At 44.5% G+C, this 27,818-nt stretch overlaps 2 protein-coding genes and 1 pseudogene across 3 annotated transcripts in view; 2 read left to right on the top strand and 1 right to left on the bottom strand.

Annotated features, from left to right (window-relative positions):
• The window catches only part of LOC106602951 (G-protein coupled receptor 12-like), a 4,144-nt gene extending 95 nt beyond the window's left edge, over positions 1-4,049 (bottom strand). The window contains exons 1-2 of the mRNA XM_014196005.3: positions 3,812-4,049; positions 1-3,204 (exon numbers count right to left, since the gene is read on the bottom strand). The exon at positions 1-3,204 is cut by the window's left edge and continues 95 nt beyond it. Coding sequence (XP_014051480.1) covers positions 2,187-3,204; positions 3,812-3,819 — 1,026 coding nt within the window. The 5' untranslated portion in view covers positions 3,820-4,049 and the 3' untranslated portion in view covers positions 1-2,186. The remainder of the gene's footprint in view (positions 3,205-3,811) is intronic.
• Positions 4,050-8,168: 4,119 nt separating this feature from the next.
• si:ch73-362m14.2 (NHS-like protein 2) lies at positions 8,169-19,770 on the top strand. Of its 2 annotated transcripts, XM_014196000.3 has the most exons (6): positions 8,188-8,293; positions 9,308-9,397; positions 9,832-9,981; positions 16,213-18,560; positions 18,744-18,882; positions 19,160-19,770. In XM_014196000.3, the coding sequence occupies exons 4-6, from the start codon at positions 16,328-16,330 to the stop codon at positions 19,380-19,382; spliced, it is 2,595 nt and encodes an 864-aa protein (XP_014051475.3). In that variant the 5' UTR covers positions 8,188-8,293; positions 9,308-9,397; positions 9,832-9,981; positions 16,213-16,327; the 3' UTR covers positions 19,383-19,770. The 2 variants fall into 2 exon arrangements, with proteins under 2 accessions (XP_014051473.3, XP_014051475.3); XM_014195998.3 differs by lacking the exon at positions 9,308-9,397 and having other exon boundaries at positions 8,169-8,293.
• Positions 19,771-20,982: 1,212 nt separating this feature from the next.
• Positions 20,983-25,220, top strand: LOC123742350 (retinal guanylyl cyclase 2-like; annotated as a pseudogene).
• Positions 25,221-27,818: the final 2,598 nt, after the last annotated feature.

Below are 27,818 nucleotides of genomic sequence, written 5' to 3'. Positions count from 1 at the left end.
ACCCTGTCTTGGTGACAACATGGTGAAGTGTTTTGAACAGAAGTAACCAATGCAACACAACGAGTAGTCCAGGATCTTGAGAAAGCAAACGAATTTGACAGTAGTGTTTGCAATCGTTTGGCGTCGTTTATGAAAACAATCATTCCTTGAATACATTGAACGGGACACATTGAAGATGTTTCCTAAAGACAAAATGAATCATTTATGATTCTTTTTAAAAACACGATAAACAAACTACGTACATTTTTTTGCAATAAATATATAAAAATATAGCTTTATATCAATACGATAAGACCTTATGGACTTCTAAACCCTGTGAGAATACTGAATAGCTGAATCAATCATGCTGACTGTGGTGGATGAGCGACAGTGAATCATCTGAATCGGACACAAACATTCCATACAGTACTTACACAAGCAAAGCTTGGCGGCACACAGAAAATCGTCTTCAATTCAATAGTGAGGACACTGGTTGCAGAGTTCCCACCAATGTTGACTGAAATAATAGGGGGTTCCAATGATTGTAGATTGCTTATGGCAGCTCTTTGGCTGCACCACTAGAGAATAGGCAGTGGATGAGCCTACATACTGTAAGGGGTCTCCACACACATCTCAAACAACAGACGTTGCATTATCATTCGAGCGCTGTACACCATACATTATTGAAGTCATAGAGTTGCTGATACTGTACCATACAGTCATAAACTAGCAAATGGCTATTTGTTAAGTATATTGATCACTTTCTATTGATAACCAACATATACATGTCATTCAGTTTATCACGATACACAAGTTATACATTATTGCCAGTGAGACATAGTAAGGCAAAACAATTAAGACATTCTGTAGAAAATTGGTGTTTACCGACTATTGGAACGAGTGACATAACAGCGGAACAAAACTGTACTATTTGCATAATTTAGATGCACCGCACCTATTATGTACAACTACCCTACAGACAAATCTAGGTGTGACAAATATTGATTCGTTGTGAAAACATGAGCAATGGCCAATGTTAGAACCAATAAAAAAATGTATTATGACTTCTGTCCGCAGTCAGATATCGTTGTGTTAGGTCTACGGAGGGTGTGTGGGCTATGGGCGTACATATATTGCACGTGGACTATTGTAATTATAAGCAAGTAGTGTTGTGCGTGGCGAGTGTAAGGAGTTTACCATTTTAAACATTTAGAGTGCCCTGTCATACTGGGAATATGTGATACTGTCTGGGCGCGTTCATTTGGAAAACTTTGGCTGACACTATGTCGCTGTTTTTGTCTTGAATTCAATATGCACACAAGTGAGGGTTATTCTCTACTGCTGCTGTATTATTTATGGCAGATTACGCCACATAGCTCGCATAACCAGGCACACGCGTGCGTTATTGAGTGGGTGAAAGCTCACGTTTCACTGTCCATGGTGCTGAAAAGGCCGGCGCTGAATTGAGCTGTCCACTCATTCCAGCCTTTCTCCCTCGTAATAAAACGTTAGTTAATCACAAAATCAGCTCAACATTTTACAGACTGCGGGGACAGTTTCGACATAGTTTAAAACGTGCAGAGACGCAGTAAGTCAGTAGCCTACCACGTTTCAGCATCGTTCTGATGAACATTCAACAACCTTTGATAAACATTATTAGAAGTAGCTTGTTTCCTTCCCCCTATTGTACTGACACAGAGCAGGTATTTGCCTATTGAGTCATGGGGCTGTGCTACTCTGAATGCTTTATGAGCAACACCGAGTAGCTGCCCAAGACATGTCACAACAGGCGCACACTAGATGAATCAACGTTGAACCAACGTGGAATAAAATTGACTTGAGTTGAATTGACGTCTGTGCCCAGTGGGGTACACCTATAAACGCATCTATTCTAATATAAAGGGTGTAATATGAGGACTTTACTATACAGGGAAGGCTACTACCTCCACATTAAAGGTGCATCAATACTGTGCAAGTAGCTCTGGCACAATACACTTTTAGAGCTTGAACCACTATATTTCGAGAACAGAAGGGCCTATCCCAATGGTATCATCCGTAAAAGATGCAACGAAGGGACAGTTATTCAATACAAATGAAATGCACACACACACACAAAAAAACAAACACTTACAAAGCTTTTCGGCATAGTCAGTAAGATTGTGACGTGCCTGTAACTACTTGATAGGCTATAACGTTCAAACGTTTGCCTAGACGTCACTCGGTGTCCTTGGTCGCAGAGAAAAGTTGGAAGGCGCACATCCACAACAACAAGCGATTCTCATAGATTTCTGTATGTCGGGATTTCTGAAAGCGTAAATGATGGGGTTTATCATAGAGTGACATATGGCCGGCAGAGCGGTGACGTAGGTATAGATGGGGGGATATCCGATGTCAGCCACCAGAGAGTACATGGCGAAGGGGATCCAGCACAGTGCAAAGGTGCCAAGGATAATGGAGAGGGTGGAGACCCCTTTAGTGGTGGGGGAGGAGGAGTGGGAGGTAGTCATGAACTTCTGCTGCACGGCGATTTGCTGCGCGTGCCGAAAAGCAATCTTGCAGATCTGGAGGTATAGTTGCAAAATAAGTGCAAACACAAAAAGAAAAGTCACCGCCAGTGCAGCGGCGTGATTTTTATCAATGGGGGCGCAAATGCTGCAAGTCGTCTCATCCTCGAGGCAGTTCCATCCCATGATCGGTAGCGCGCCAAGAGTGATGCTAGTCACCCAAATGAGCACCAGTGTGACGAAGGTAAAAATCACCGTTCGTTCCGTGTGGTAAGTCAGTGCGTTGTAGAGGGAGAGGTATCTGTCCACCGTGATTGCCAGGATATTGAGAACGGAGGCCGAAAAGGCAGTGATGAGCAGTCCAGCTGATAGCAGCGTCACGAATCCCGTGTCAAAAATGTAGGTGATGGTGAAATTCACTATCAAACCCAGCCCCGCCAATAGGTCCGCAAAAGCCAAGCTCCCTATCAACACGAACATGGGCGCTTTCAGGGTGGGCGTGTAAATAATTAAGGCAAGGACAATAGCATTTTCGCAGGACATTAGGGTTCCCGTGACACACAGGACTATATCCCAGGGGTTGACGCTTATGACCACTGGTTCCAGCTCGAACTGGAATGATGGAGGTGGTGTGGAATTCCCTCCTTCTTGAACATCCCAGGTTGAGGAAGAGGTGTTTTTGAATTGGTTACTCATTGCTGCGGCAGAGAGTGAATCATCACTGAGAAAGACAGAGAAGGGGAGGGGGCGCGAGACAGACACAATTTCAGAGTGATCACTGGGGGAAATGTACAGTGTAAAGACATTTGCGTTCAAGAGTGTATTTGACATATTTCCAAATAAAACATGTGACTCATTAGACTGCCGCACGCCAAATTACGAAGCGAATGCATGGCTAAAACGCCACATTTTACTACTTATGATTCCCTCCGTTGACTCTACATTTAGAGCAAAGAGTTCAATTGAAACGAGAGCCCCTCTGTAGGGAGTATTGACATCACACATTGGCTGTTTAAGCAGGACTTGAATGAAAGGATAAACATGGAAATGAATGGGTTGTCTTTGATCTAATTTGAGATCTATGTAATTTCGATTAGTAATAGGATGCCCAAAAATTAGATATGGGTTGTTTCACTTTGGGCTTGTCGTCAATATTATTAATCCACACATGTAGGCTATTGTACCCCCTCACCTGATGATAAAGGCCTTCTAAGGTCAAAAACCATATGATGACATTTCTGTGAGAAAGTGGTTCTCTAGTCTAGAATTTCTCTGTAGTCTAAACCGGAACATCACATTATATGTAGATATATAAGCTGATCACTAACCAGAGCATCCATGCGTGTCACTACGGCTTGTTGAGGTCTACCCAGGCGCATTCCTTAACAGGGAAGATGGAGACGTGGAGCGCCCAGGTGGAGACTATCATCAGTAGCCGCCGGCGCCGTTTCACCCCTCTTTTTTTAAAATTATTTTGCTGTTATTGTAACAAATCTTTTGTAAATCGATTTCTCACATGAGGACGTTAAGACTTGGGTGACACACTGCTAGTGATGTTGGCAATTCGCTGGCATTGACTCTTGCTTGTTTCAATCCTATTGGTCCTGTGGATTATTCTCCAAATGACGTCAAGTGCTCCCTCTCCATTCTTTACGGATGTGTTATTCAGAGCATCCCCCTGCTCTCACATTAGCATAGCAGTATGGGTAGACAACTGTTTGTAACCCTGGAACCTGTAGGTGGCAGTATGTTACATTAAAGGCTCTGCTTGCCAAAGAAACATCCAGATTTAGCTATGTCTATAATTTAGTTAGCTGACAAAATTCAACTCCATCAGAAACTTCCTTCACCATGGAGTTGTCCATTTGGCAAATGTGACCATAACTCCATCCTCCTGATTCCTGCTTACAAGCAAAAATTAAAGCAGGAAGCACCAGTGACTCGGTCTATTAAAAAGTGGTCAGATGAAGCAGATGCTAAAATACAGGACTTTTTTGCTATCACAGACTGGAACATGTTCCCGGATTCTTCTCATGGCATTGAGGAGTACACCACATCAGTCACTGGCTTTATCAATAAGTGCATTGACGATGTCATCCCCACAGTGACTGTATGTACATACCCCAACCAGAAGCCATGGATTACAGGCAACATTCGCACTGAGCTAAAGGGTAGAGCTGCCTCTTTCAAGGAGCGGGACTCTAACCCGGAAGCTTATAAGAAATCCCGCTATGCCCTCCCACGAACCATCAAACAGGCAAAGCATCAATACAGGACTAAGATTGAATCGCACTACACTGGCTCCGACGCTCGTCGGATGTGGCAGGGCTTGCAAACTATTACAGACTACAAAGGGAAGCACAGCCGAGAGCTGCCCAGTGACAAGAGCCTACCAGACGAGCTAAATAACTTCTATGCTCGCTTTGAGGCAAGTAACACTGAAACATGCATGAGAGTATCAGCTGTTCCAGACGACTGTGTGATCACGCTCTCCGCAGCCGATGTGAGTAAGACCTTTAAACAGGTCAACATTCACAAGGCCACTGGGCCAGACGGATTACCAGCACGTGTACTGCGAGCACGCGCTGACCAACTGACAAGTGTCTTCACTGACATTTTCAACCTCTCCCTGTCTGAGTCTGTAATACCAACATGTTTCAAGCAGACCACCATAGTCCCTGTGCCCAAGAACACTAAGGTAACCTGCCTAAATGACCACCGACCCGTAGCACTCACATCTGTAGCCATGAAATGCTCTGAAAGGCTGGTCATGGCTCACATCAACACCATTATCACAGAAACCCTAGACCCACTCCAATTTGCATACCGCACCAACAGATCCACAGAATCTCTATTGCACTCCACACTGCCCTTTCCCACCTGGACAAAAGGAACACCTATGTGAGAATGCTATTCATTGACTACAGCTCAGCATTCAACACCGTGGTGCCCTCAAAGCTCATCACTAAGCTGAGGACCCTGGAACTAAACACCTCCTTCTGCAACTGGATCCTGGACTTCCTGACGGGCCGCCCCCAGGTGGTAAGGGTAGGTAACAACACATCTGCCACGCTGATCCTCAACATGAGGGCCCCTCAGGGAGGAGGTCAGAGACCTGACCATGTGGTGTAAGGACAACAACCTCTCCCTCAACGTGATCAAGACAAAGGAGATGATTGTGGACCACAGGAAAAAGAGGATTGAGCATGTCCCCATTCTCATCGACGGGGCTGTCCACATCACCAACAAACTAACATGGTCCAAGCACACCAATACAGTCATGAAGAGGGCACGACAAAACCTATTCCCCCTCAGAAGACTGAAAAGATTTGGCATGGGTCCTCAGATCTTCAAAAGGTTTTATACCTGCTCCATCGAGAGCATCCTGATGGGTTGCATCACTGCCTGGTATGGCAGCTGCTCGGCCTTCGACCACAAGGTGCTTCAGAGGGTAGTGCGTACGGCCCAGTACATCGCCGGGGCCAAGCTTCCTGCCATCCAGTACCTCTATACCAGGCGGTGTCAGAGGAAGGCCCTAAAAATTGTCAAACTCCAGCCACCCTAGTCATAGACTGTTCTCTCTGCTACCTCACGGCAAGCGGTACCGGAGTGCCAAGTCTATGTCCAAGAGGCTTCTAAACAACTTCTACCCCCAAGTCATAAGACTCCTGAACAGCTAATCAAATGGCTACCCAGACTATTTGCATTGCCGCCCACCTCCCCCCCACGCTGCTGCTACTCTCTGTTATTATTTATGCATAGCCACTTTAATAACTCTACCTACATGTACATAATTACCTCAATTACCTCGACAACGGTGCCCCCGCACATTGGCCCATTGACTCTGTACCGGTACCCCTGTATATAGCGCCGCTCCCTACTATTGTTATTTACTGCTGCTCTTTAATTATTTGCTAGCTAATTTCTCTTACTTTTTTTTTTTTGGGGGGGGGGGGGTGTTTCTTAAAACTGCATTGTTGGTTAAGGGATTGCAAGTAAGCATGTGACAAATAAAAATGGATTTGATTTAGTCAGCTATAATTGAGTGAAACCACTGTCAAGCTTTAGCCTCAACATGGAACTGAAATGAAATAGCTGTCAAAATAGGGATTCGTAAAGCAGCTGAAATCTTTTGACCTGAAAAGTTTGACCCCAACACTGGCGATTACAGAGTAACTCGTTAGCTGGTTAAAAAGGACTGTCGAAAACAAATTGACCCTAAACTGAGCTTTGACTTGGCAAAGTATTTTTTTTGGTTCTTGTATTATGAAGACCAATTAACTATCACCAGCAATGTTCCCTCTAAGGTGTGCGTGTGCGCGGGCAAGCAGCTCACCAAGACTGCCTCAACAGAAGAAATATGAGCCAGCGCAGAGTAGCACGAGATTGAACTGCAATCGACTTTCTACAGTTTTCCCATTTCCCCCTTACATTGGGAATTGTGATCAAATCAACCCAATATTTGCCACTTTCAATGCAATATACTGAAACAAAACAAACTATGCAAGATTTAGTATGCAAAACTAACTGTGAAAGAGATTGTCTTGTAGGCAGAGCACATTGGAGTAGGATTCTATTACGTTGATAGGCGCGACTCAGGCCTGTACTCTACACAGGCAGGTGCGCCACAACCAATCAGACCTGCAGTAGGCCTATATGCAAATAGCCATTGCCATATACTGTATGGATCTGTGCCATTCACTTTGAACTGGACTGTGTTTAAGCTACAGCTGTCACGAGTAGGTGCGCTTGTTTTGAGATCAAAGTGAGAGCTGCATGTAGCCACATGTGCACATTTTGTTCATATCCTATGCTAGTTAGTGAGTTATTAGCCCAGTTATAGATCATTTCTAGTCAACAATGGGGGAGTGGTAGTTTCCTACTAGAGCACAAAATGTGTGCATTTCTATCCATCTTTGAAAAGCAAGTCAAGTAAAGAGCTTTTCTTTTATGTCTTAAAGGGGAAGCGTTGTATTTTGAGATTGCCTTGAATAGCTAAGTAGCCAATAGGCAGAGCGTAGCATAATTTGTCTGATTCTTTTTTTTGTAAAGTGGTTTCTTGCATCAAACACAACATTTTCAGACACCTCCTTGTCTGAAGAACAAATGGATAAGCAGGTTCATGTCAAGCCCTGCATGTTTATTTTCAAAAGTCTCATGGAATGTAGGCATTGAGCCCCACACATTGGCTGCTACTGTAGGCTGAATGATAGAACAGCTAGTTCTATGATAAAATGTTACGGGATGCATATCCTCCATTGTTTTTGATGGTAGACCACTCTGGTAGGCCTACATTATGATCAAATAGCCACGGTAGTCTACTTGGCCACTGTCAAAGCTGTAACTTAAAGCGGGTACAGCATCAGTGTTCACAGTAAACAACTTTTTTATTTTTGAGGGATCATTGATAACCAGTAATGTTTTACACCATCCATATATCCCCAAAATCACAGTGAGACGCCCAATCAACTTCAGTAAGGTGTGGGAGCATGATCTCTGCCTGTAAGGAAGCAAGGGATGTGGTGTACATTCGATGGTTCTCACCCTTCACTGAACCCTTGACCCTGATCATCGAGCCCCAGCCCTAATCACTCCCCTGCTCTGGTTTCCTGTCACAACGCCTGGTACACAGCCACTTCCTGTATTCTAAGGGAGGGGCTGACTTAGAAGTTACATTTGAGGAACATTGGGTCATATTGGGGCATATGTGACAAGAGTGGGTGTTACAGCCAGGTCTAGAGAGACACCTCACCATCTCATTCAGCAGCTTGAGTATGCGGATTGTGAGCTCCTTTCCTGCAGGTAAAAAGGTATGTGATTTGGTTTTTATAATATAAAGGCTTGGTCTACCAGGGTTGCAGGGTTCAATTGATAACATCAGTATGGAATGGTGAATTGAAGGCCATTCAATAAACTTTCAGTTTGAGCTCTTTATGATCAGCTAAGGCTCATGGCATGAAGATGACCTGTAGCAAGTTCAAGTATTTCAAAAGTACAATGATTCCTTGGTTACTTTTACTTTTCTTAAATATAATGCAGAAAATCAATAAAGATTCAGTGCACTGAAATACAATTTAGTAGGTCATGTCGGCATGGTATTAAAAAGGAAGAAATTGGATGTTCATGCACCATCTAAGTTTACTCTTGGGAAAGAAGCAAAGCTTGCTTGAATAAACCCCAGCCTTTTCATTTGAAGGATTCACATTGACTGATCAAGAAACAATTGGCACAGCAAAGCTGTCTCGGTAAGGTTAGAGTGCATGAATTGTCTGTTGTATTGTAACGTGTCTACTTTTCTTGCTCTGATTAGCACAGTCATAAATCCAGTATTCCCACCAAGGTCATGAAGGCCTCACAATGCTCTATTTATATGTGTATCACAGAATAGTCTTTGCCTGGCTACCCAGACTCCAAGCACCGGCCAAACGTTACACCCCGCCCATGGACGTTAGTCTCTTCTCCTCAATGAAAAAAACGAACGATCAGCTGAATCATTTTGTGTGAGTCGTCAGACTACACAGGCAATGTATGTGTTGAACTGTTCAGTTAGCAGAAAAACGTATGTGCAGAGGACGTTTCCCAGAAGTTGTGAAACGTTGGTTAACAGCTCTCCCGCCATTAGTACAAAAGGGTGGACTGTCATTAGCAGAAGAGATCGGACCCAGTTTATCTTTCTCATCTCTGTCCTCTTTCGCCTCAGTTGTTACTGTCAACACCTGCTACATCATGCATCAGTAATATAGTTGTATTTGACTGTATGGCATGGCACTTGTTGATTGTTAAAAACCCTGATAAGAACATAAACATGGTTTATCTTTAAACAGCATCTGAAGGGATGTTCCTGAGCGAGCAGCCACTCATGACATGAACTTCTGAACACACCCATTGAGATAAAAAAAAACACTGAGGTGATTGTAAGTTGACGTTGAAGTGTCTCAAGCTTTCATGCTTTTATTTACATCAAACGTCGATGGAGTTGAACATTTCCATCTGGCAAAGTCAATTTAGCAAAACAGCTGGGAATGACTTGCAAATCCAGTACTGTACATTGCATGGTTGTGAAGTAGAAACGGACATACATAATCTATACTCCTCAGTGTAAACCAACCAAGGCATACCAGGAATATCAAGTCATGTTAAGTCTGTTATGTCAATTCTTGTCATGCTGCAGTTGTCTTGAGTCCACGGAACTATTTTGATGTCCCAGCCTCTTTGAAACTGTTCAACACCCTTCTTGTCCCTTAGAGGCAAATGTGCTCCACACGCCATCAGAAAACAATTTTGATGTGCATCCTCTGTTCTCCTCTGGCTGTCTTTCTACCTCTCCCTCTCCCTCTCCCTCTCTCAGCATCCGACGAACTCAGAGCAAGCAGCAGCCCACTTCCAATTGTCATGGCAACAGCATGTGAATGCATTGGGCCATAGGTACAGACTGTAGAGTGGATGTTTGAGTGCGGCATCGGAAGCCACAGCTCTATCTCCTGAAGCAAGCTGTAAGGTAGGAGGGGACAACACAGGGGTTTGGAAGGGTTTATGGACACGTTAATCAGGCTCTATTTTACAGGAAGGTCGAGATGACGGTATGCCACTGCTGTCCGTTCGTTCTGTCAAAGATCCATTTTGACTTCATGTATGTAGACATGCAGACAGAGCTTGTGTGGTTTATGTGAAATAATGGCATGTTTATTGTTCAAATTAGTATGTATTTATTCAAGGAAGTCGAGGGTCTCTCTCTATCTACAGTGTGTACACGTCTCTCTCGCTATCTCCATCTCGCTCTCATCTATCTGGAAAGGTAAAACATGGACATGATTATGTCAGAAAGCCCTCTATTTTAAGCGTTGTTGTTATTGTGTGTGTGTGTTGTGAGAGGTTGTGTGTGCGTGTGCAATGTGCAGGCATATGTGGGTGCATGTATGCATGTGTGAGTGTGTGCATCTGCATGTGCAAACGTGTGTGCATGAATGTGTGCATGCATGTGTGTGTTTATGGGCTTTTGTGTGTGTACATGTATGTATGTATGTATGTATGTATGTATGTATGTATGTATGTATGTATGTATGTATGTATGTATGAATGTATGTATGTACAGTACCAGTCAAAAGTTTGGACACACCTACTCATTCAAGGGTTTTTCTTAATTTGTACTATTTTCTAGATTGTAGAATAATAGTGAAGACATCAAAACTATGAAATAGCACATATGGACTCATGTAGTAACCAACAACAAAAAAAGTGTTAAACAAATCAAAATACATTGAGATTCTTCAAAGTAGTCACCCTTTGCCTTGATGACGGCTTTGCATACTCTTGGTATTATCTCAACCAGCTTCACCTGGAATGCTTTCCCAACAGTCTTGAAGGAGTCCCCACATATGCTGAGCACTTGTTGGCTGCTTTTCTTTCACCTTGCAGTCCAACTCATTCCAAACCACCTCAATTGGGTTGAGGTTGGGTGATTGTGGAGGCCAGGTCATCTTATGCAGCACTCCATAACTCTCCTTCTTGGTCAAATAGCCCTTACACAGCCTGGAGATGTGTTGGGTCATTGTCCTGTTGAAAAACAAATGATAGTCCCACAAAGTGCAAACCAGATGGGATGGCGTATCGCTGCAGAATACTGTGGTAGCCATGCTGGTTAAGTGTGCCTTGAATTCTAAATAAATCACAGACAGTGTCACCAGAAAAGCACCCCCACACCATCACACCTCCTCCTCCATGTTTCACGGTGGGAACCACACATGCGAAGATCATCCGTTCACCTCAAAAATACACAGTGGTTGGAACTAAAAATCTCAAATTTGGACTCATCAGACCAAAGGACAGATTTCCACCGGTCTAATGTCCATTGATCATGTTTCTTGGCCCAAGCAAGTCTCTTCTTATTATTGGTGTCCTTTAGTAGTGGTTTCTTTGCAGCAATTGGACCATGAAGGCCTGATTTACGCAGTCTCCTCTGAACACTTGATGTTGAGATGTGTCTGTTACTTGAATTCAGTAAATAATTTATTTGGGCTGCAATTTCTGAGGCTGGTAACTCGAATGAACTTATCCTCTGCAGCAGAGGTAACTCTGGGTCTTCCTTTCCTGTGGTGGTCCTCATGAGAGCCAGTTTCATCACAGCGCTTGAGGGTTTTTGCGACTGCACTTTAAGAAACTTTTAAAGTTGACATTTTCCTTAATTGACTGACCTTCATGTCTTAAAGTAATGATGGACTGTCGTTTCTCTTTGCTTATTTGAGCTGTTCCTGCCATAATATGGACTTGGTCTTTTACCAAATAGGCTATCTTCTGTATACCACCCCTACCTTGTCACAACACAGCTGATTGGCTAAAACGCATTAAGATGGAAAGAAATTCCACAAATTAACACTTAACAAGGTACACGTGTTAATTGAAATGCATTCCAGGTGAATGCCACATGAATCTGGTTGAGAGAATGCCATGAGTGTGCAAAGCTGTCATCAAGGCAATGGGTGGCTACTTTGAAGAATCTGAAATATAAAATCTATTTTGATTTGTTTAACACTTTTTTGGTTATTACATGATTCGATGTGTTATTTCATAGTTTTCTCTTCACTATTATTCTACAATGTAGAAAATAGTAAAAATAAAGAAAAACCTTGGAATGAGTAGGTGTGTCCAAACTTTTGACTGGTACTGTATGTATGTATGTATGTATGTATGTATGTATGTATGTATGTATGTATGTATGTATGTATGTATGTATGTATGTATACACACACACACACAGTGCATTCGGAAAGTATTCAGACCCCTTTTGCTAAAAAAAAATCCCCTCATCAAATTACACACTATACCCCATGATGACGAAGCAAAAACAGGTTTTTAGAAATATTAGCAAATTTATTACAAATAAAAAACTTAAATATTACATTTACATAAGTATTCAGGCCCTTTACTCAGTACTTTGCTGAAGCACCTTTGGTAGCGATTACAGCCTTGAGTCTTATTGGGTATGATGCTACAAGCTTGGCACACCTGTATTTGGGAAGTATTCTCCAATTCTTCTCTGCAGATCAGCTCAAGTTCTGTCAGATTGGATGGGGAGCATCGCTGCACAGCTATTTTCAGGTCTCTCCAGAGATGTTCGATCGGGTTCAAGTGCAGGCTCTGGTTGGGCGACTCAAGGACATTCAGAAATTTGTCCCGAAACCACTCCTGTGTTGTCTTGGCTGTGTGCCTAGGGTCCTTGTCCTGTTGGAAGGTGAACCTTCTCCCTGGTCTGAGGTCCTGAGCGCTCTGGAGCAGGTTTTCATCAAAAATCTCTCTGTACTTTGTTCTGTTTATCTTTCCCTCGATCCTGACTGGTCTCCCAGTCCCTGCAGCTGAAAAACATCCACACAGCATGATGCTGCCATCACCATGCTTCACCGTAGGGATGGTATTGGCCAGGTTATGAGCGGTGCCTGGTTTCTTCCATACGTGGCGCTTGACATTCAGGCCAAAGAGTTCAATCTTGGTTTTATCAGACCAGAGCATCTTGTTTCTCATGGTCAGAGTCCTTTAGGTGCCTTTTGGCAAACTCCAAGCGGGCTGTCATGTGCCTTTTACAGAGGAGTGGATTCCGTCTGGGCACTCAACCATAAAGGCCTGATTGGTGGAGTGCTGCAGAGATGGTTGTTCTTCTGGAATGTTCTACCACCTCCACAGAGGAACTCTGGAGCTCTGTCAGAGTGACCATCGGTTTCTTGGTCACCTCCCTGACCAAGGCCCTTCTCCCCTGTTTGCTCAGTTTGGCTGGTCGGCCAGCTCTAGGAAGAGTCTTGGTGGTTCTAAACTTCTTCCATTTAAGAATGATAGAGGCCACTGTATTCTTGGGGACCTTCACTGCTGCAGACATTTTTTGGTCCCTTCCCCAGATCTCTGCCTCGACACAATCCTGTCTCGGAGCTCTACGGACAATTCCTTCGACCTGATGGCTTGGTTTTTGCTCTGGCATGCACTGTCAACTGTTGGACCTTACATAGACAGGTGTGTGCCTTTCCAAATCATGTCCAATCAATTATTGAGGAGTATTTCTGTCTGTAATAAAGACCTTTTGTGGGGGAAAACTCATTCCGATTGGCTGTGCCTGGCTCCCCAGTGGGTGGGCCTGGCTGCCAAGTGGGTGGGCCTATGCCCTCCCAGGCCCACTCATGGCTGCACTCCTGCCCTGACTGATTCCTTATCTGAACTGTAACTCAGTAAAATCTTTTAAAATGTTTGCATGCTGTGTTTATATCTATCTATCTGTTTAGTTAGCGGAAAGGTAATGGGACTGATCCTATCTCCAATATATCTAAATGGGGTAATTCCATTTGAATTCAATCACTTTTTGACATCATACCTCTTGCCCATGGAAGAAGTGGTCAGAAAGTGACTTTTTGAACCTGAATGACAAAACATTCAGGAGATAAAGGTGCTCAAAGTTGATCTATTTTGTATACCCCACCATACCATGAAACATCCATGTTTTCATCACTGGAAAAGATAAACGGGTGAGATTGATACAATTTAACCCAATCAGTCAAAAGACCCCGTTTTTCATTTTTTCTGACTAACATTTATCTGCATGTCAGATTAATGGTTGGTTGGAGTCATTGGATTAAAAGCTTACAAACAGTGCTGTCAAACTCTTTTATTATTCCTTGACAAAAAAATGAAATTGTCATTTTGAAACCTTTAACGTCAACGATCTAAAAACACATAAACCGAAAAATAAATCAAAAATCTTCATATTTGCATATGCTGTATCTTAGACCCCATTTCACATCATATGAGGTTTTGTGTGGTGCCAGCCATCGGTTGAGACACAACATGCTCTTGAAAACAGTGTGGCTGTCATTTCAATCATAGATATAGAATTCATAGAATGGACCTATCCCTTCAGACCACTGCAATTTAGCTGGTACACCATTGAAATGTAAATGAAATTGTAACTTCTAGTTACTACCACAAAGATGACCGCCAGTCCACCCACCGTCGAATGTCAACTTAAATGGTCATGTTTATTCTGTTATCTATATTTGTATGTTTCAATAGGTTTCCTATGCTGGATTGACAATAGAACTTAAAACAACAGATATTCCCATTCAAATCATTATTCTCTGATGTGTGGACCTTCAACCATCTTTGTGGTACCATTTGAAAGTATACATTTCAATTGTATTCCCATTATCAGTCAAAACATGACACTCACCCTGTATTCAAGAGCATGCTGTGTCTCAACAGATGGCGGGCACATCACAAATACCTCAGATGATGTAAAATATGGTCTAAGCATATGTGAATATGAAGACAAAAATCAAGAGTTAACATGTTTTTACATAGTTGACATTAAAGGCAAAAAGAAAGTTCATACAGAAATGATAAAATAGTTTGACAACCGTTCATCTTTTCCAGTGATTCATTTTTATTTAAATGTTTTATTTATTTAACCTTTGGGCCAATTGTGCGCCGCCCTATGGGACTCACAATCACTGCCGGTTATGATACAGCCTGGGTGAAGACATGGATGTCTCATGGTATGGTAGGGTATGCAAAATGGGTCAAATTGAAGCACCTTTATCTCCTGAATGTTTTGGCATTCAGGTTCAAAAAGTCACTTTCTGAGCACTTCTACAATGGGCAAATATGTACGGAAGGTTTCATTCAAATCAAAAGGGGTGCTGTGAATAAGTGAATCAATTCAAATGGATTTACCCAATGGCAACTGACCCATGCCAAAACGTTCTCTTGAATCCATCATAACCCACTTAGCATTTACAAGAAAGAAAGTGTTAAGTCTAGTTTTTCCTAAACAGTATGTTGTTCAGAGAGTTGTCAAGGGAGAAAGCAGGTGACGGAATGGAAATGAAAATGGAAGGGAAAAGGGATTTTGGACTGAAAGGAATTAAGGTTTAGTCCAGCAATGAAAGAGGGGGGATTCCAAGAGCATCTGTACACAACAGTCTTTACCCTACTAATTGTCCCAAAAGAAGGTGCACCCTCCAACAATAACAGATGATCATTTTCCCCCGTGAAACAGCATTGACCATCTTCATTAGCTAACTTTATCCACACTCTGTCTGACTGTGCTGAGGCTTGTTATCAAGTACTCCATTGTTGAATGTGTAGATCTCAAAGCAACATTCATCATACTAGCCTTGAAACTATTACTGCACTGCTCCTACCATCTCTTTATTCCTGTTCAATATAAAACTGGGTGGTCTTCGTAATAGAGCTTGTCAATCTCCCTCAATCAAAATGTATGTTTTTTTTTTTAACACACTCTTTCCCTTTGATCAATGGCCATGGCTTTTTTTGTTGTTGTTGGCATGATCACTGGATTAGCTTTTGCACATCTTGTTCATCCAATGCAGTGTAAATGGTAAGAAACCAGACATCACGCAGTATAGATCTCATCTGGGAGTGTTTTTGTGCTCTGACTATGGATGAACAGGTAGCAGTTGCCATGGCAAACACCCACTCTTTCTTTATCAGGCACAAGACCAAGATAAGCAGACATTTTCTGACGTCCTTCCTTCTTCCCAGCCACAGCTCTCTCTCGCCCCTCTCCTACTCTCACTATCTCTCTACATCCTTGTACTCAATAGATTATGTCTTAATTCAAAAGGGAAATGAACAAAAGGCAGAATAGCATATATTGGTTTTATTTATGAAACCAAGATGAACACCCCACTATGCTCGCACTCACACAACTTGTTTCTTCTCTCTTCTCATCCAGCTGAATGAATAGTGAAACCCTGTTCTCTAAAGAGGAGCCATCTCACCAAGGATCCATCTCTGCTCAGCCAATCAGCCTGTGATCTGCCCGGTCTCTCAGGCCTGTCTCTGATTCCATGGAGCACAGGGCCCTGATGTGTACCAGTCAACCCTGGAAGGGGCCCAAAGGCTCCACCTTCACCCCTAACTGGGACGCCCCATCATGCCGACCAACAGTGACGTCCCCTTGCCCTGACGTGGTAAAGTCCCCGTGTCAACATGCTGCCAACATATGTCACCCTTCAGAAGCCCCTGTGACCTCCCAGTCCCAGCAGATTGGCCCCCACGCCTCAACATCCTCTGGGTTCTCTGCCACTGCCAACACTGCCAGTAGAAAAGGTGAAAAGGAGTGTAATATAGTCATCCCCATTCAAAATGAGGAGACGGTCCTGCCAGCATACAACCCTGGGTTTCGCGGACGCTCCTCCTCCGCAGCCACTGCCTCACACCCAGTCCCTCCCAGACGCAGATGTGACAGCTACGTCCACCTATGCCCTGACAACGGCTCAGAGGACACAAGCAGAGGCGACGCCTCCCAGTTGAGCCCAGACGTCTCCCCTGATCACGGTGGCCCACGGTCGCGGTCCCGCAGCATCATCCTGAGGAAGACAAAGAGGAGGCCGGCGCCGCCAACCCGTAGCGTGTCCCTCAGGAGAGAACCTGCCACCAAGCTCAGAGACAACAGGACTAAGAGCCTTTATATCGACAGGGACCCTGCCCCCCATGACTCCTTCCTGCCTGACCTCATCCTCATCTCCACACCGAGGACAGAGGAGGAGCTGGGCCTGGAGCAGTCCCCTGCTCAGCCTGTACAGGCCCGGATTGGGCCACCAGTCAACGACAATGGGCAGCTACGTGAAGTAAGGTCTACTGAGCCCTGCTGTCTCATGCCAAGCTCAGGTCCTGCTATGGGTATTACTGTAAATGAGGGAAGAAAAGCCTCCAGCAGGTCAGAATCAGTCAGACCCCTTCCCCCCTTGCAACGCCCACAGTCTCTAACTTGTAAGCAGTCCCCCTTCCAACAACCTGCCTCAGTCTCTCCCTCCAGTGGCCAGTCCAGCTCTCAGTGTGAGACTCATCCCCCTCCTGTCCTCACATCTGCCATCACGGGACCCTCCCCCTTGGGCTGCAGGATGCGCCCCAAGTCCTCCACCTCGCCCACCTCCCCCATAGCCAGGACCAGCAGGATGCGGCTATCCCTGGAGTTGCCAGGGGTCGTCCCTCTCCCAGACCCGGCGGCGATCAAACCCAAAGCCACCCGCCGCCACTCAGAGTCCTCTGGGTCGTCTGGCACCACCAGACCCAGACAGAGGCTGAGCTCCAGCATGATGGTGATGCCTGTGGTGACCCAGGAGGAGCTCAGCAATGTGCGTTTGCGTTCCGTCAGCAGCTCAGACTCTGACAAAGGCCTGGAGGGCTCACCTGAAGTCATCAGGGAAGAGGAGCTGGAACAGGAGCTGGTGAGCTGCCCACTGGTCCACCACAGTCCTAAAGCTAAACCACCTGTTGCTGCTAAGCCACCTGGACACAAATGGCCACCGATACATTTGGTAAAGTCTTCCTCAGTCTCTACTCATTTCTCAGAGACCATTCCAGCCTCACCAAGAGAGAGCCAGGGGGACATGTATATGGTGGAAAGGAGACCAAAACCTAAAAGGTTGCATCAGCTTCCTCGTGTTGCCAGTGATGGGGTTATGGTTGAGAGGCAGCAAGCTGTAGACAGGCAACAGTATGATGTGATTGACCCCCACCCACCACCCGCCTCCTGCCATTCAGAGACCAGGGATGTGAGAAGGACCTCTCCCACCAGGACCTCATTTCTCCTAGCTGAACTGGATAGGAAGAAGAAGATGGTTCCCCCTCCAGTCGCAAAGAAACCGGATGTCCTCTTCATGTCCTCCATCAGCTCACTGGGACAAAAGAGTAATAGGAGCCATGTCTGGTCTGGGCCCAGTGGTGCTTACCAGTCTCCTGTCACTGCATACCAGTCTCCTGCCACTGCATACCAGTCTCCTGCCAGTGCATACCAGTCTCCTGCCACTGTATACCAGTCTCCTGCCACTGTATACCAGTCTCCTGCCACTGTATACCAGTCTCCTGCCACTGCATACCAGTCTCCTGCCACTGCATACCAGTCTCCTGCCACTGCATACCAGTCTCCTGCAAGTGATTACCAGTCTCCTGCCAGTGCATACCAGTCTCCTGCCAGTGCATACCAGTCTCCTGCCTGTGCATACCAGTCTCCTGCCAGTGCATACCGAGACAAAGACTTTATTGGACAAGATCTCAACCATCACAGTATAAGAGATGGTATTCTTCATTTTATAAGAGAAACTCATTCGCACTGTTTTGAACTCTGCATGCTATCTGTGTTTGTTACTATCAAATCAATATGTACAAATAATATGTAGATGGCATGAGTTAGTTCTTAAACTAAGAGTTAGCTCTTGCACGAAGTAATGGAAATGATACTGTGTTATATTTTTCCAACAGGGTTCTTCCTAGATGAGAACTATGAAGAGAGGAGGGCAATGCCCCAGATGAGAACACTGTGCCTTGGGGAGCAGGAGGAGGAAGCGTTGGAGCACAACTCACAGTCAACTACTGAGGACCTATTCACCATCATACACAGGTAATGAGACTTACTGTTCCCCAAAATAGAACTGTGACAGACACACAAAACAAACTACCCGTATTGCGTAAGTAAAAGAGATACAGAGATGGGCCCTGTACACTTTCATGCACACTAAATTAGTTACATAATTCCATCCATCAAATAACCAAACATTACCACACTTCACAAAGAAATATGTTGTCAGAATTATTTTCAACTTATGGTTGTTTAAAAAAAATATACATCTTCTTCACAAGTGTATTAAATTGGCTACTTTCGGTCTCCCTTTTTTAAGGTCCAAGAAGAAACTCCTGGGTCGCAAAGAAACAGCTGACAGCAGGCAAGGTTATGGATCCCCCATTAAAGGCATCCAGGGGGTTGTCCAGAAGTCAAGCTCCAAAAATGACAACTTCATGGCTTTTCTGCAGAGGCGGAGGAGCAATAAACCCAACTCTGGGGAGAGACTGTCAGCCGCTGAACTGCTGAAGAGTACCAAACCACTGGTCGGTCAGCCATAGAGCATCAAACAACTCCAATGTTTATGTTTCTCAATGTGTTGCAAACACTTATCACTCAATATGGGGCATGAGAGTATTGTGGACAATCAGGGACGGGGGGACTGGGACGGGGGGACTGGGGGAGGTGATTGTTTAGATTGCTTTACGTGCTACACCGTCAACTTGTTTCTGTGATGGCAATACAGCATACAGAGGTCTAACTGTGAATATGACAACATGTTGGCCAGCTGTGTTTTGCTTATGAGCTGAGACAATCTATCACGTCAACACCTTTTTCTTGCCTTGACGTGTGATGCATACACCATTTGTTTTTGAGCTGCCAACATTTGTGCTTTTGGTCATGTATCGCTCAGAAATAAAAACAAAAGCTGCTTGTGTGTCTATGACAGATCATTAGTATGCGTCTGACCTAACCCACCGCTGCCCAAACCGGATGCCCTTATTTACTCGGACAAACGTGACTGCTGTTTTATCGACTGGCTTTTCATCGATGAGTAACTCCTCCGGCGTCAGGGTTATTGAACTGATATCAATTCAAGATATGTTTAAGGGCCAATGTTTTCGCCCAATATTTCCCTGTTACAATTACATTGCATTCAAAATGGGTCAACTGGTAGGGTTGTGAAAAATGAGCAATTTAAGTCATTCAAGAACTTAGTCACTGAAAAGTGGGGATTGCTAAACATTCAAGCCAAGCATGGGGACTCTGAGCATGAGGGGTGTTACTGAGTGTTAGAGATAAATAGATGGGATTTAATATATATATATATTATAATTGTATATATAATCCACAGGTAGTTTGCCCTAGGTCCTCAATGTGTCACTCCTGATACAATATGACTGACTGGATTACTAGCGTTTAGTATTTCACTCTCACTACTAAGGTCCACTCTAAGATTCAATTTCAACATGGCTTTCCTGTTCAGTGTTAGAGTGGGTACATCCCTGGATTGAAGAGACCTTAATGTTCAAGAAGGGGAGAATTTGTGCTAAAAGGTGAGGACTTGTTTTAGCTGAGGCTGGATGATGGTGCACCTGCCAAATACAAGTTTGTATATCAATGTTGGCTAGCAGCGTATCAATATATTGTGAGATATTACTCATCTTTGACCTCTGACCCCATCAGGTGATAGGAGGGCTGCATTGCTCTTATAAATCAATGAATGATATTTAAATGTTTGGGGAATGTAGTAGTAGTAGTAGCAGCAGTAGTATAGTTATCCTATATAACACAAGACGTGTCCACTTTCTGGTCTCGGATGTCTCTCTTAAAGAATTAGAAATTTGTTGAAAATGTAATTTCAGGTTAATTCCAACAAATAATACGTGTGACTGCGTTGTGATATCTCACAATGTCTTTCAAAAGGATACGCAATGATGTCTCACAATGTCTTTCAAAAGGATACGTAATGATGTCTCACAATGTCTTTCAAAAGGATACGTAATAAGAGGTCGTTTTCAGGTCACACGACATATCATAAGGATCATTTTATGATATGGTATTTATGATATTTTACAAGCAAGGTTGAAAATGTGAATTTAGTTTGTTTTTCTCTCGAATCACAATTGTTACACCTGGAACTGGAACGACAGGTTGAGTATGGTTCTACTGAGGATTAGACAGGTAGGTCATTGTGACAGTACTATTAGGCAGGTGCCGATGGGGACAGACAGAGGGCTTTTTCAATCTGTGCTCCCTGTCTGCCTTGATTAGATTATCACCACACATGATGAATAATCATCCCATTGGAGAAAATAAACCTATAGAATTACGTCAAATAAACCTAGCCATGTCTGTCGTCATAACTTTATATTTCACAAGACATCGGGCCTTTTGGGGGAAGGACAGTGTTTGATGGATAGTGGAATCTGCTGGAGGAGGCATTTTGCAATGCTCTGGCAGCTTTACCAGCTTCACAGTTTACTGCATGAGTGGCCTCAACCTATTTGACAACCCCAGTCCTCAAAGAAGCCAAGTTCCCTTATACCTCCCCATGGACCCTGGCTGCTGTGGTTCCTGCTGGCATCCCTCAGTCTGTTTGTCCTATGTGGCCTGATCTACTGTGTTCAAGGCAGGGATAGTGGGACCTTGGAAATGTGACCCTCTTGTTTGCTAAGGTCCTGCCTCAGACTGCAGCGCGGCTAACTGTGGAGACGATCAACGACGACCCCTCACCGTCTCTGGGCGCCACCTTCGAGTACGTCATCATCGATGAGGACTGCCAGACATCCAAGTCACTCAAAGGTTTCCTAGGCCTCTAGTCACAGGCTAATGCCTTCCTGGTCCCTGTCAACCCTGGCTACTGTGAAGCAGCCTCTTTATTCTTGGGTCTGTGTGAACTATGTGCTGGATGATTGAAGTAGGGCACCTTACCTTTGCCCGCACGGTGCTACTCAGCCTGGTGAGACACTTCCGCTGAGCACACATAGGGATCATCTCCTCGGCTGAGGATGTGTGTGTGTGGACACAGTCAGCAAGGTGGCCAGTGCCCTGCGTAACCATCGTGGTATCCACAGACAAGGGCCCTGCTAGCATACGACTGGCTCTCACTAGGGTCCAGAGAGCAGAAAAGAGTACTGTTTTTCATTGTGGTTTTTCTTTCAATACAACTACTATTTGTCCACCACTAACAACTATTAGTACTACAATCAGTACCAGAGACAGTATAAAAAGACAACTACTACTGTGTCGCAACTACTACTACTACTACACCCTATTGTGTGGTTGTGTTTTGTGTTCCCTATAAATCAGTGATGATCCTCAGCATGTACTCTGTGTTGATTGGAGGGCGTAACCAGAAGTTGCTGTTGGAGACTGCTCTGGACATGCATCTGACGGACGGTCCCTCGTGTTCATCCCCTACGACACGCTGCTCTACAAGGACGTGCACTACCCTGCCCTCATTAACCACGGCAAGCTGGAGAGCATGCAACGCTGTCTTGACCGCCACCTTGAACTCAGAGGAACTCTGAGGAGAACTGGGGCTAAAGGGTTTTTTCATGAATAGCCATAGTTTGGGCTAAATCAAATCGTTGGAGTGTCCCTGGTTTTGTATATTTGCATTTGTGTAACATTATCAGTATGTAATTTAATCCTTTTCCACATTCCCCCTCTGTTTGGTACCGTCTACAGCTCTATCCTCTTCGTGGCTAACGCTATGCAGAATGTGCGTGACTGGTGCGCCACTCCAGAAACATAGCTTTCTATGGGTTCCGCCAGCGTGTCGGGAACCAATGGCTCTGGGGCCAGCCTACTGGAGCATGTGGTGCTGGTCACCAATAGGTAGTCCTGGCCTCTGCTGCCCACCCACCGTGTGGACCTAGACCCTGGGATGGTCAGGTCTCTGGGCTGTAGCACCCACTTCCCATCGGGGCCCCATCCCAACCTCCAATTGCTGGTTAATTCCAGGCACCTTATGCACAGGAGGTGAGGAGAGAACACAGCAAATTATACAAAACCACATAGGGTAGGGGGGGGGGGGGGGGGGGTTAAACACAGACAAAGGAACACACACACTAACACACTGCCCTCACTCACTCACTCACGCCCACACACACACACACACACACACACACCAGCAAAACAGGAAGAGAAGGTCACCATCTGTTCATAGAGAAGACATCTTTCTCTAGAGGAAAGTGGAACAGAGAATTAGAACAGGGTGTGGTGGTGGAATGTTGATATAGTTTGTGGTAACTTCAGGAAGCTAGGGGGTCTTTTTTAAAATCAGGCAAATGCTACGTTTACTACATGATGTTTTTGTTTCCACTTCATCGTCCTGTTTCAGGGTCAGGAGGAGCGGATACATTCCATCATATCATAGTCTTCCTGTGCATCCCTTTGACGATTCTCCTCTCAATTGGACTCTAGTTATCATGACACAAGGTGAGACCCAGCAGACACAGGAGGCAGATGGTTGGAGTTTAAGATGTTTATTAATCCAAAAGGAGTAGGCAAGAGAATGGTTGTGGACAGGCAAAAGGTCAAAACCAGATCAGAGTCCAGGAGGTACTGAGTGGCAGGCAAGTTCGTGGTCAAGGCAGGCAGGTACAAAGTCCAGAAACAGGCTAGGGTCAAAACCGGGAGGACTAGAAAAAGGGTCAATAGCGAAAAGCAGGAGATCAGGGAAAATGCTGGTTGACTTGGAAAAATACAAGACAAACTGGCATAGAGAGACAGGAAACACAGGGATAAATACACTGGGGGAAATAAGTGACACCTGGAGAGGGTGGAAACAATAACAAGGACATGTGAAACAAATCAGGGTGTGACACTAGTACTGTATTAGGTACAGTACCTTCCACATATTGCAATTTTTTTAACAGCTGGTAATAGCAGCAACAACTCCCTACTATATGCTTGACCTGTCTGCTGAAGGTAGGGATCACTCATCCAATCACAACCCCCGACACAATCAAAAACAGGTTTAACAGTTTAGTTTAATATGCGTGAGTGATTCAGGCTTCATTTGAATGTGTACATACACGTTGTCTGTTGCACGCATGGTCCCAATGCTCTCTTCCTGTCTGTCAAATATCATCCAGAAGGTGAGTACCGGTAACCCTCCTCCACTATGCTGTCCCAGTTTAAGAACATTAACAAAAAGGGAGGGAGACCAACATTCTAGACTCTGTGCTGTGGATTCTGGAGCAGTACTCCTCTAACACGGAGAAGCTGATCAGAGAGAGCTGGAGATAGAGAAACAGAAAACTGAGAAATTACTCACCTCAGAAGCTGCCTCCATGACTAACAGACAACAACAACACTCACACACACCCTCAAAAAAAAAAAAACTGTCTAGGATGTACACGTTTATCCAGTTTCAACTGAATAGGGCCCTAAGTGGTGTGTTTCAGTCAACAGGAAAGCGTAAGTCCTCTCAACTGCCACCAGAAAGCCCAATATGGCTAAAAGATGAAGCAATTCTAAGCTGCGTTTTAGCCATCGCTTCATCCCACACACCCAAAATAGGATTTTCCCTACCATGTTGTTTGCAGAATACCAAATCCATTTGAGCCATAGCACAGCAAAGATCCTGGTGGCAGGTAGGAGTGCAAAAACAACCTATACAGGAACAGGAACTGTGGTCCAAGTGACCGTGTTCCTGCAGATATCAAACTACTGTATGCATCATGAACTGTATACAAACTGCACTTAACCACCAGATCATAGCGAGTTACTATGACAACTTAAAGTGGATACCTGCAGCGCATCATGTGTATAGTTCCCATGTGCAGCATTTGCTTTAATCAACACCCCCACCCCATATATGTTTCAGACAAATGGCTCATGGCTTGCAGATGGAGGAGATCGCCCGATAAAAGCGGAAAGCAGAACAACAACTTGCCAAGAAGAATAAATGAAGTAGAGTTATGCATTAAACATGTATATCATTACAAGGTGTACATGGCTAGAGCACTCTCTCAGTGGGATACACATTATGTACACCGACTGCCTTTTTACTCTTCCTGGATTTGTTTTTCTACTGAAGATCTTACTAACAGCTGACTAACATGATGTTCTTTCAAACTTAAATGGACCGCAAGTGGGACTCGCTCTTTAGAGTCTGTGCTAAGGACGCAGCAATGACAGTTCAAGGGGAAAAGGCCACAGACTTCATGGATGACTGATGTCCCACATCCAGCTTGCTGTCTTTCAGAACGAGGACAGTAGTGAAGGACTTTAAGCATCTCCTGCAGGAAGCGGTGAGGAGGATCTTGACTGTGCAGACAGTGACGGACTCTGGCACCAAGTTTGGACACGGAGGACAATGTGATGAGGTATCATCCCCGAAACACAAGAAACAACTCCGGGGGATGAGGAGAAACATCAAGTGAAAACGGCATACTCTCTGCACTTGTATTTGCCATTTTGACACTCAAGGGCTTTTGTCCAACCAAAACTCTTCCTATGGAAATGGTTGGCATCGGTGGACATATTGCAGATGACATCACCGGATATATTGCAGATGACATCACTGGATATACTGCAGTACAATATATTGTAGAGATTATTCTGCAATCTTAATAAGGAGCTTTTCAAAGAGGAATTTGTCTCTGGAGAAGGAGATATAAATAGCATATGGGATGACATTTACTGAGCCATAGAGGGATCACATTTCTGACCTGCCCCTCACCCCATTTTTCCCTTTCCTGAAGCAGACAGCATGTAGTACAGTAGATGAGTCACTGGTACTTAAGGAAGAAAACACTCTTTACATGAGGTCGTAAACATTGTTTTGACCCAGTTGGGCGGGAGCACAATCTTTGCATCTCGGGAGCATGTGTGCTTTTCCGGTGCTCAAATAAACAATCATACAAGGGTTCATATAAGGATTGTACATGTACAAATATGATAGTGTATTGCAACATAAAACTGGATCTATGTTTCATGAATCTGCTATGCGGTTGTATCCGATCATTCTGAGCTGTCTTAAATATTTCCATATCCAAATAGTCATTCGCATGAGGTGCTAAAAACATGTGTTTTACCTACCATTATTATCTGCATCTCAAATAAATGGAAGTGGAATTGCATTTGGTTGGTTTCGTCACACCGTGCTTGAGCGTGGGCCCTGCAAGTACAGTATCTTGTGATGCAACTATGCACTAAAAGCCAACGTAGATGAATAAAGGAAACTTGCATCAAACATATTTATTTGGAAACAATTGTCCAGTGGACAAAGTGACATTCTATTACAGTATCAGAATCTGGGCATTTAAAGATTCCAATGTTTTCGTCTCAACTCCAGTATGCGCTACACTGCCCCCATAAGGCTGAACGGGACCGTACCAGGGGCGCGTTCAGCACCACACAAAGTTTTGGAACATTCAGATAAAAACATGTTATGTAGAACAAACATGCCTCTCCGTATCCGACATGTAATCATGTCGGCTTTATTCATGGCAACGTTCAACAACGTTTGGAACGGAACGTGGCCCATAATAGGCCAGTATAATCCTACACGTAAACTATCCTCATTACAATTTGCATGAAATCCTGCCATCAGAAGAGTGAGTAGGTAAAACATTGTGAGCCAAAACAAGTGTAAACTCTGCTCAGATATCTTGCACTGTCCCTTGAGTTTGTAAAGCTGATTTGTTGCAAAAATATGACTGGCTCCAAGACACTTTGAAATTGAGAGATAAATAAGAGATAAATAAGTTTGTGGTTTCCCCGGAACGTTCAGCGCTTTCAAAATGGCGAAAACACCTGAGTGCAGAGGTATAACAAAGGAGAATATATTTTTCGTTGCTTCTATTAACCTACCCCGAAACCACCATAATCAACAACAACAACATCACCACCATCTACCCTCAGCAGCGGTGCTCACCTTTAGCTAGAGGAAACAACACTGCACGCTTGGAGTACAATTCATTTTGAAATCTCTCAGTGCTGTGAGTTCTCCTAAGAAGGTAATTGATCTGTATCAATGTTTCACTGTTAGTAAGAGGGGAGATTCTAAACACAAGCACCTGATAGGCCTGTACACTAAGGACGAGAACTTTATCATGAGAGCGAAGAATGCAGAGGAGCAAGAGGATAGGTACCTGGCTCTGAATGACCTGAGTATCTAGGAGAAAAATCAGCACCAGGACACTGAGGAGTTGAATTATGGATGCTGGACAATCTCTCCTGGCACCATCTTCAAACCAAGAACCTAACGGGGCTGTGTCTCTCTGCCAAGAGATGCTGTCTGTCAACCTGCCTATGATGAATGTCTTTCGCTGTGGTCACTCCCGAGTGCTTCTTCTTTATTGAGGTGGGTCGCTCGATCCTCTACTGGGCCCGCGGAGATCTGGATGCAGGTAGACTCAGGTGACCCTGTAGTGGCTCAGAACATGCACAAGACAATCCTGGTGGCCGTGAGAGCGCTGGCGGCCATCCCTGATTTCAGGCCGCGGAGCAAGAGTCAATCATTCCCATCAAACCCCTGCGCTGTAGTCACCACGTGACGTCATCAACATGTCAACCTGCCACCCAGACGGACTGGGCTCCAGCGGTCCTCAGGGACTGAAACTGTTGTAAGCAAACTGTCCCCACAGAAAAGTGAAAGAGATGAAGGCCACCGCCCTAACCAAACCTGTAGCCAAGGAGAGGGGACAGGTTAACAACTGATCAGCCCTGCGACTGGCACCTTGGCTCTCTGTAATGTCTGCATCAATAAAATCCTTGAAGAGAGCCTCAGTCACGGTGCCTGCATCTCCACCACCATTCCCGCCAGTGTATCCGGCAGCGGTGGCAATGTCTCTGATACACACCTCTGGCCCCTCCGTCTGTGGTTCTCCCAATGATAGAGGCTCTGTCTGGGCTGAGGATTTGGGCTCCCAGCCTTTCAGTTCTCCAGCAGTAACACCTCTGACTCCCACTCATTGAAGAGAACAGCCGGACTGACTACGTGGCCATGGATCTGAAGGTAATGGCGAGATCTTCGG

Source organism: Salmo salar, chromosome 04, assembly GCF_965601325.2.
Source record: "Salmo salar chromosome 04, fSalSal1, whole genome shotgun sequence".
NCBI classification, from domain to species: domain Eukaryota; kingdom Metazoa; phylum Chordata; class Actinopteri; order Salmoniformes; family Salmonidae; genus Salmo; species Salmo salar.
This window is presented reverse-complemented; position numbering and strand designations above follow the sequence as displayed.